The sequence below is a fragment of the Hermetia illucens genome, chromosome 4, assembly GCF_905115235.1.
Source record: "Hermetia illucens chromosome 4, iHerIll2.2.curated.20191125, whole genome shotgun sequence".
NCBI classification, from domain to species: Eukaryota; Metazoa; Arthropoda; class Insecta; order Diptera; family Stratiomyidae; genus Hermetia; species Hermetia illucens.
In genome coordinates, this window is record NC_051852.1 from 117,359,316 (window position 1) to 117,368,895 (window position 9,580).

At 41.8% G+C, this 9,580-nt stretch overlaps 1 protein-coding gene across 1 annotated transcript; it reads left to right on the forward strand.

Annotated features, from left to right (window-relative positions):
- Positions 1–321: 321 nt before the first annotated feature.
- On the forward strand, positions 322–8,903 carry LOC119654905 (procathepsin L-like). Its single transcript, XM_038060533.1, has 4 exons — positions 322–457; positions 7,790–7,995; positions 8,065–8,168; positions 8,226–8,903. Exons 1-4 carry the CDS (start codon positions 368–370, stop codon positions 8,855–8,857), a joined length of 1,032 nt encoding a protein of 343 aa, XP_037916461.1. The 5' UTR covers positions 322–367; the 3' UTR covers positions 8,858–8,903.
- The last annotated feature ends 677 nt before the right edge of the window (positions 8,904–9,580 follow it).

Below are 9,580 nucleotides of genomic sequence, written 5' to 3' on the forward strand. Positions count from 1 at the left end.
AAGAAATGGCGTTAAGGAAATAAAAGTCGTTGACTTGACTGCAAAAACCACTATTTTCAGTATTGGAATGTAAGCAAGATCGATTTCTTTATTCTTTATGTTTATCATATTTGAGAGAAATTTTTCCTTTTTTTTTATTTGTATTGCTTCCAAGTTAAACCACATAACGCAATTAATTCGTCATTCCATGGCTCAATAATAGTAAATATTTTATTACAAAATAATAATTAGCATATTAACCATAAAATAGAACCCGCTGTGTATCTGGGGTTCCTATAAATTGATTCGCAGATTGCAAAATAAAATTAGATCTACCTTAAACCTATACGGATCGAGAGGATAAAGATCGCCAATAACCGTATTCGAAATGTTGATATTCAGTGCCTTGTTTGTCCTTGTTGGTTTGGGATTCGCCCTTCCTTCGTATGAGCTGGAAAGGGAGTGGAAGCAGTTTCAGGTAAATTCCTCGAAGTGAATGTTCATCCGAAAACTATCTATCTAAACTTATTAAGAAGAAACCTTAACGCCTAACAGATTTAAAAGTTGTGTACATTGTGATAGTGATCAGGTCTTGAGAATATTGTTAGCTTATTTCAATAAGGATATCAATTTCTAAAACAATACGGGATTTTTATCAGAATTTTTTTATGTGTAGACAATATAATTGATCATCATATCGAGTGTTTCAAATAACTTTCTTCGGGAGTTCCAACACACTGTTTTGTCTGGTTAACCGTGATTTCTAAGAAAGTGCAAGAAAAAAAAGAAAAAACAAGTGAAATCTTTAAACGCTTTTAGAAAAGACAAATTCCGCTTTCATCCAGGACAGAGACAATTCGTCAGATGTTGCCTCACCTCTGGCTGGGGGGTAAGGCAACCAAAGTGGATCTCAGTTATTAATCGTTCTCTTATATTTATATAGACATAGCTTGGTGAAGCAAGATTTCTTATTTAAGGAATGAGGAGTCTTGAGTCCGCATCTGCTTGAAGACGGACCAGATCAATTGGAGAGAAACGGTCTCTTCTCTTTTGTTAGGCATACAAAATTTTCAAAAAATACGGCAACAGAGGTAGTATCTGGAATCCATTTCGGTTACACTGCAGCATCTGATGAGTTGCTTCCACGCTAGATGAAATCACAAGTCATCTTTTTATAAACAAACAGGAGGGATCTGTGGATCAAAGCAAATCAAGAGAAAGTTACTCTCCGATTCGTCCAGTCTATGTACAAGTGGATGAGGGGACGACTTCCGTCAATCCTTAAACATCAAAATGTTTAAAGGTTGTTCTTGAACCTTTGTTGTATCATATTTCTACTTGACATCACACATCACATCCTCTCATTTATACCACGCAATCTGGGATAACTCGGAACGTTTAAAGCAAGGAGGTAACATTTTGAGAGCCAACGCTGCGTGGAGAGACATTTGTGTATTTTGGCTTTTTTTTATTCCCTCCTTAATTGAATACCTTTTGGATTGCCCTATATCAACACCAGACGGTTCCGGAGAGAAAATCCTGCTTTCATGTATAACGTTAATTATCTTTGGCATGATTGATTTTTTTTCCTTGGCCGCTTCGGAAAATATCTGCTCAATTTCAGACTTGTTTCACATACTTTCACAGTTCCACCCAAATAAAACCCGACAACTGTTAACAGCTTATCATTAAGATCTACACTCTATGAGGTGAAAACCTAAACAGTGCGTGTGTGGAAGCCTTGATTGCTTTTTCTTTCCTTGGTGTTGATTCAAACCGTACTAAAACCTGATAAAACTTATTCGTGTCGTGGGAGCATTCGGTGCTATACGGTTTCAATTAGGTACTGAATATAAACCAAACTGAAATCGAAACACCGTTTCACACTTATCGGCAGTCAATGAAACTGAACTTAAAGTGAACTGAACCGTGAATGGAACCGTATATATTTGGAACCAGCCTAATTTTGTGAGACTTGTATCGGAGATAATCCTCGGCCCATATAAAATCATTTGTATTGGCAATGGCACCATGCAGAATACGTCATACGGAGAACCGGAGAACTCAACGATTTCGGTCACCGAGTGCTCAGTGCGAACCTTTCCATTTATTGCGCCACTTCCAAATTGTACCACGCACTTTGTTTCAACATAGCGGCCCTTTCGAGATTAAGATGCCTTGGTATCCGCGCTGATCAATCCGTGTCCGAAGAGAGCCGTGGGATTATGCCTACACGTTAGGTATTCGTTAAATCCCCGGAAACTTCATAGCTTGATGATTACTGAGTGAGTGCATTATCTTCATTGCTTGCCTGTCCGTGTGCCACACGAACTTTTCTCAGGAACATAGACACGAAGTTTGATGAAATGGTGTCAACTTGAAACCGTTAGTATGTTGTGATTGACACCGGTCTACATTGAGTTGTGAAAGTTACAAAACTGAAATCTGATTATTTTCTATCTACCATAGTGAGGTGGGGTACACATGGGAAAAGTATCTACTATTACTTTGTGAAACTTATCTTAGCTACAGGATAAATTGCGAAATAAGGGCGATAGTGGGGTGAGAAAGCAATCATTTATTTTAAGGGCCTATTCTCAGAAAGCCACGCTTATGTGCACCATTGTTGATTTGTTGAGCTTGAACTTCTCCTCAACTGATCTGCGCCATATGCTTCTGGGCTCACCAACTCTTTGGTCATTCTGGAACAGTGGGTATCATGCCATGACAAAATCCGCATGCGTAATTGCCCATTTTAGTTCACTAGCGAGATCCATAAGGAGCTGCGTTTATAGCTCGCAGTAAGGAAAGGATATAACTCACCCAGAAGTAACTTGCAAATAACTAAGTCTAGCAAGAAGTATCTGACCAGTGTTGAGGCCGAATTGACACGGTTCGCATACTTAGGAAAATCCTTGCACAGGATCCTTGCTAGATTCTCATGTATATGGCAAGCAAGACGAAGTACATGGTGGCAACGTGGTCGCCAAAGAACAAAGAACCAACAACATCGAATGGCACTGGTCAAACAAGAAGAATAAAGATAGGAGACTATAGCATTGAGACCGTTAAAAATTTCTCCTATCTAGGGTTGAAAATCACAAGCGATAACAGCTATGACAATGAAATCCGCGTACGGTTGTTGGTTGCCAACAGAGCCTAGTTCAACTTATGAAAACAGTTTCCCTCGAAACGCCTTACCATAGGGTCAAAGCTCTTACTGTACAAGACAATGATCTTGCCAGTCCTTATGTATTCCTCGGAAACCTGGGTTCTTAGCAAAAAAAAAATGCGAACTCTTGACCGCGTTTAAGAGAATAATCCTCCGAAGAATTTTTGGCCCCCGCATGATGATTGACGATTCCGTAGCCTACATAACCACGAAATCTATGAGCGATGCCATGACAGTCAAGTTATTGATAAAATCCGGCTCAATAGGTTACGTTGGGCGGATCACTTAATCCATATGGATGAGGATGATCCAGGCGGGAAAGTTTATAAGGGGAATATCTATGGTAGAAAAAGAAGACGAGTCAGACCCTGCCTGAGATGGAGCAATGGTGTAGGTCAGGACGCCAGACAGCTTTTAGGGTTGTTGAATTGGTGGACCTCGGAGCAAAACCGGGGTGTCTATTGCGATTATTGCGCCGTTGATGGTGATGCTGATGAATTATAACTGATCAACATTATCAACGACGCAATAACTCATATCCAATCTAAACCTACTTTAGTAAGGATCTTCGAAATTCAGGTTTTCGGACGGGGTGCACCAATTCAATACCTCTAACTGCCACTGCTCCATCCGGGACTAAATATGTTATATTATGTAGCCTTCAGAATAGTCAATCCTCCTGTAGGATTCTTTTCTTGAACGTCGCTGAGACTTGGCACTTATTTCTACCAAGAATCGAAGTCTCTGAGGAATATATCAAGATTGGCAAGATCAGGAACCGTGGGAGGTTTGTCGCTATGGTGGAAGGTTTCGCAAGGAACAGTTTCTGAAAAATGAAAAGGCTCCGTTGGATGCCAATAACCGTGTGACGATTTCGTCGACAAAGATGTTAGTGTTAATTAGCGTTTCTCCCATTATGTCCACGTCGTCAGCATGGGCCAGTATTTGGGTGGTAGCGAATAGTGCTTATCACATCTACACCAAGATAATGGATCGCATTTTCAAAGGCCAAGTCAAAACGGGCCGTTTTTGATATTGAATGTCTCGAGAGTGACCCTGCTGCTTTTATCTTGCGTCACACATTAAGTGGAATTGGGCATCAGTGTGGAATCTTCTGGATATTTAGATGTCTGCAGTCGCTGCAAAGTTACCTTTGATGTTTGGGTTTGGGGACCATGTGAAGTGGCGAAGATCAACAACTGTCTGAAAGTCTGCAAACAGTTTGCGTAAAAAGCTTCTTTGGTGGTAAAGGACCCACCTTAGAAAAGACAGAGGAGCCAGTAGTGTTAATGCGGTGCTGAACATCATACTTAACGAGTTCAGAGAGGCTACGCCCGCGAGGATACGTTGATCGGCAATGACTCCAAAAACGATAGAAAGATTGCTGGATGTGTAGGATGAGATTATGATGAACTAAGGGAAAGTGTAGGGTCAATGAGGGACCTGTTATATAGATCCACTAGCAATCCATAGTGGCGCAAGAAATCTGCGCCTAACATGGGAATGCTGACGTCCGCGATAATGAAGCGCCAAGAAAACGCTCGTAGGAGTCCTAGACTTATATCTATCTGCATGTAGCCATACGTGCGGATCGACGAATAATCTTCTGCAGAGAATTTTATTCATTGCGGTATTAAATTATGATCCCGGGGATAAGAGAGAAAACCTGACGATGTGATCAGAAGGCGAAGTGGCAGGGGATTGTTCACACATCAAGGAGAGCCGACCATTGCATTACATTACGTTGCACCCCTCCTCCGTCCTAAGAGTATTTGGCGCAGATAAATTCAAGAATGCACGGGGAGTTAATAAAGAATTCGTGCAATTCCCAAAGCGACAATTCAGTCATAGACTGAAAGAACCAACCAACCTCAAGAAAAGCGAAGCGCACACAGCGCCATTCTTAGCCAACATGACTTAACTAAAAACTTATCAAACCGATGTAATTTTATCATTTTACGCGAGTACAGCTATTTGATTCAACACTCTCTCTTCGCCACGATTTTCAGTCCATCATGTATTTGCCCCGACTCTAATCTCCTTGAAATCGTTGAATACTCAACGTACCGCCCTTCATTTTCAAAACGGTTTTGGTTCACGATTAAATGATTGCAAAGCTACTAAAAGAGAAAAATAAATGCGGTACTTTTTGTTTGGTAGTACATATGACTCTCGCACGTGTTAATGAAAAATTCAGATTGCTTTTGGTGCCTGTGAATAGTGTAACACTAAGTATCTATTATAAATTGTTCGCAATTCCTAGTATAGATCCGCTACGTCAAAATATTCCTAATCGCTTGCCAGTATGTTCTTTTTAGGTATGGTAGGTGAATGCGTTTAGGCACAGAATGTTGTCATCAACGAACTAGCCTAGACACAATATTCCTTTCACCAATGGTAGGGGAAAGGAGGAAAGGAGTTTTTTGTTCAAGGAACCCTTGCTATTTGAGCCCTCCACCGATCCAGCTCAATCGTCTTCGCGGCACAACTCCATCTGAGGGTACTCTTCAACATTTCTCTGACAACGCTGTCGAGAGCGCTCCGATGTCTGCATAAAGTTACTAACGAAACCTTTCACAAAAGAAACAGGAGTGTTTGGCAGAACACACAATTAGAGTAGATCGTACCACCCAAATCCTGAGTAGGCGAGACTGAAAACCTCCATGCTCACTTACCAGTCGGGTAAGAAAATAGTCAATCCAACCATGCTTTCGATTCAGTGATGAATCCAAATTGACGATGAGAGTTGCCAGTCTGTTAGTCTACGTTGTCATTCTCTACAGCCAACCACCTATTTTAAGTCTTTGCCCTGGCGGCTCCCAGTAAGGTGAGGCATGCCGATTTCAAGGGCCGTAGTCAAGCTTGCCACTTGTGGTTCTTAACCCGATGAATTGTAAGAACTCTTTCTTCCATGATTGGATTTGTCTTCAGTTCCCAGGACCTGCAAACAGCCGATATTCTGGATGTTGAGGAGCTCATGAAAATACTCAACTCATCGGTCCAATATACGGTCGGAAATCACGTTGAAGTGTATACCGCTTCATCCTACTGAATTTTTGGTAAAACTTACGCTCCTAGTGCGGTTCCTCTCACATATCGATTACATTCTGGTGCATATTAATTTGTAGGATCCGGATTATGCTAGCCGCGTTCTAAGCTTTTCCAATTCCGCCCTGGAGACTGGACACCGCCCCGAACTCGCGGTGTGTGCAACGCTTTTACCAGACGATCTTTGCAGTGAACACAAATCTCTGCCTTTGCAAGTCTTCGCTTGGTGATCTACCCGACCGCATCTAGGGCATACTGTTCTCCTGTCAGATTCCTGGCAAGTTGCAGAGATATATCCATTGTCTAGACACTTGCGACACATGATGGGGGTCATCTGCATTCGTATCTTGCATACTACTCATTCAATTTTAATTTTCTCGCAGTTAAGGAGTGTCCGTGCGTGTTGCTCCGTAAGTTCGAACATCTCGAGTTTTTGGTTTAGACCATTCACAGAAGTGACACCTATTCGGGCATTACCAGGACTACCTCCAGACGTTCACGTCTTATGACCTCCTTCACTTTTCTGTGGGGCAGTCAAGATCTCAAATTTCTAGAGGGCATATACGCGCTAGACTGGAAACGAGAACTTCCACTCTGAGTAGCTCCATGACTGCTTCGCAAAACGTACGCTAGTTTTCTTCGGGCTTAATTCAGCGACGACTCTGCCACCCTTAATTCTCCCTAAATATGACACTTCTGCTCTACTGTTATCAGCTTCACCTTATGGCGGATTTCACTACCTTCCGCAAAAAAAACAATTTCGTGCTGTGACTAAATGTAGCGAACTCTTCCTCCTTTCCTGCTATTTTATCGATTTTATCAGCGCATTAGTGCAAGGTAGCGGGAGTTCCCTTAGACCTGATCAACTCTTAGCTGATCTCAAAACTCACATACCTATCAGCGCTCGCAACGTGGTCTACGCGCTTGAATGCATACTACTCGACCAGCGTCCCGAGGGGGCTGGCTTCTGAGACATGTAAGACTACCATTCTGGCACACATCGACATCGACAGAGAGCTGTCGAAAGCTCGGAGGACTCCCAGTGGTTCCCGTCGTGTACCAGTTATTTGCGGTTCGGTCTTCTCCGAGAGGCTTTCTAAACGGTACTAGAAAGGAGGCAGGTATACTCGCAACTAGGGGGTCAGAACGACTCGCTCCGGCAACTTGGTTACATCACTCCCCGTATTTTGGGCGACCCGTTACAGATCGCAGACGACCCCTCATGGGTGCTAGCATTTTAAAGTACATAGTATTGTCACGCTAATTACACGCTAGAGTTGTGGGAGAAAGAACAACTATTTTAGGATATTCGTTATCTCGTGCCGACAAGTTAATTGGAAAACAGAAGTGGCCGAGGATAAGATGTCTTTAATAAAAACAAGGAGAATCCTACTCTTCAGTACGGCATACAAAAGAACCTATTTCCCCAGAGTGCCGAATAGTTCGCCCCCAAACTATGCACTTTATGCAGAGCAGTTGAGAAAGTCAATAGGCTTTCAACAACTTCTGCAGAAAGCTCCTTATTTGACGGTTGATGCCGCCCAAACCTTAAAATAATTTGAATTTAATGTACGGTATCATCCATTTCAGCTTGCTTATAATCGAAATTACAAAAATCCGGCAGAACTTCGTTATCGAAAAGGAATTTTCAATACAAATCTTGAAAATATCAAAAAACACAATGAAGAATATGAAGCAGGACTGCAATCTTATATGAAAGGGGTTAACAAGTTTACTGACCTAACCTTCGAAGAAGTCCAGAAAAAACTCCTCACATACAAAGGAAACAGCGCAAGGTATAGTATCAACCCTCTAAATTATTCCCACGGTTTTCACTGTTTTCACTGTTTTATCCTCCCAAACAGCAAAGTCACTGTCGATCTAGATATTCTACAGGTTGCTGACAACGAGCTACCCGAGTCAATTGATTTCAGAGAAAAGGGATATGTGACACCAGTAAAAGACCAAGGTTTGATCTTAAGAAGTAAATGCAGAAATCAATATTTATTCAATTTTCATTTCCAAGGGGATTGCGGTTCATGTTGGGCATTTTCGGCTGTGGGGGCAATTGAAGGACAGCTCTACGAAGCTACTAAGAAACTTGTAACTCTTTCCGAACAGGAGCTGGTAGATTGTTCGGAATCTAACTTCGGATGTTTCGGTGGTTGGATGAAAAGTGCTTTTAAAGATCTCAGAAAACTTGGTGGCATCGCCACTGAAGAATCCTATCCATATGAAGGTGATGACGATGAATGCGAGTTTGAGGAGGATATGGCAGTCGCTCAAATAACTGGATCAAAAAGTTTGCCGAAAAAGGAGGACGCATTGAAGAAAGCGGTAGCCACGATCGGTCCTATATCAGTAGCCATTGAAGTTACCGATAACTTTGTCGACTACAAGGAGGGAGTATTCTACGATAAGTCATGTTCTGGCGAAGAATGCTTGATGAATCACGCTGTTCTGGTTGTTGGATATGGAAAGGATAATGCGACTGGTAAGGACTATTGGCTTGTCAAAAATTCCTGGAGTGATGATTGGGGAGATAATGGGTATATAAAAATGAGTCGTAACCGCAGAAATAACTGTAATATTGCTTCAGCTGCAATTTACCCGATTGTCAAACCAAAAGGAAACTTTTCTAGCTTTGCTGATGAATAAAATATGTAATGAATTTGTTTTTGAATTAATTCCACAACATTCAATAAACAGCAATAATATTTGATTTAAATCGGCTTTTATTGATTTATTTGATGATTTGCTCTGTATTGCGAAGGACCGTAGGACTGCAGTTAGTTCGGATAAAAGCAATTGAATCTGTTACTTTTTACCGGACTTGACAAACAAAATGTGGTCTCCCCCTTCGAACATCACCTCCTCGTGATGGGTAAATCTGCAATAATTGACTACTATACTAAGGCAATATAAAACAATCATATGCGAGGCATGGATTTCAACTCTCCAAGTAGTAATAAGTCATAGACTGAAAATGGAACCAAGTAGCCCGGACACTCTGAACCTAGCATGTCTTAAAGCCAGCGTCAAAGGAAGGCACTGCGAAAGAAGGTGAAGAACCTTGGGAATGTGGATGTGGACATGGCTGCCCTACCAAGTACGCTAATTTTCAGAGAAATCGGAGGCAAAGATCGGGAATCTGCGGCGAAAACAGGGCAAACTGGTAACCCCATGAAACCCACACTGCACGCAGTCACCTCTTCTGTCAGCGGTAATACGTGCAAGAAGCGTGAGAAACAAAGGCGGGAAAGAAGAGGGCGTATGCGAAAACGATAACCTCATTTCTGAACGCTGCCGTGGCAATTATGGCAAAATGTCAGAATGACAATTTACCATCCTCCGGAAGTGCGAAAAATTATTCTGTTACCT

Bases quoted from the DNA above. Each gene is read 5' to 3' on its own strand.
- LOC119654905 (XM_038060533.1), top strand. From the start codon at position 368: ATGTTGATATTCAGTGCCTTGTTTGTCCTTGTTGGTTTGGGATTCGCC. The intron at 458-7,789 runs GTAAATTCCTCG...CATCCATTTCAG, and splicing joins GGGAGTGGAAGCAGTTTCAG to CTTGCTTATAATCGAAATTA. The intron at 7,996-8,064 runs GTATAGTATCAA...CCTCCCAAACAG, and splicing joins TACAAAGGAAACAGCGCAAG to CAAAGTCACTGTCGATCTAG.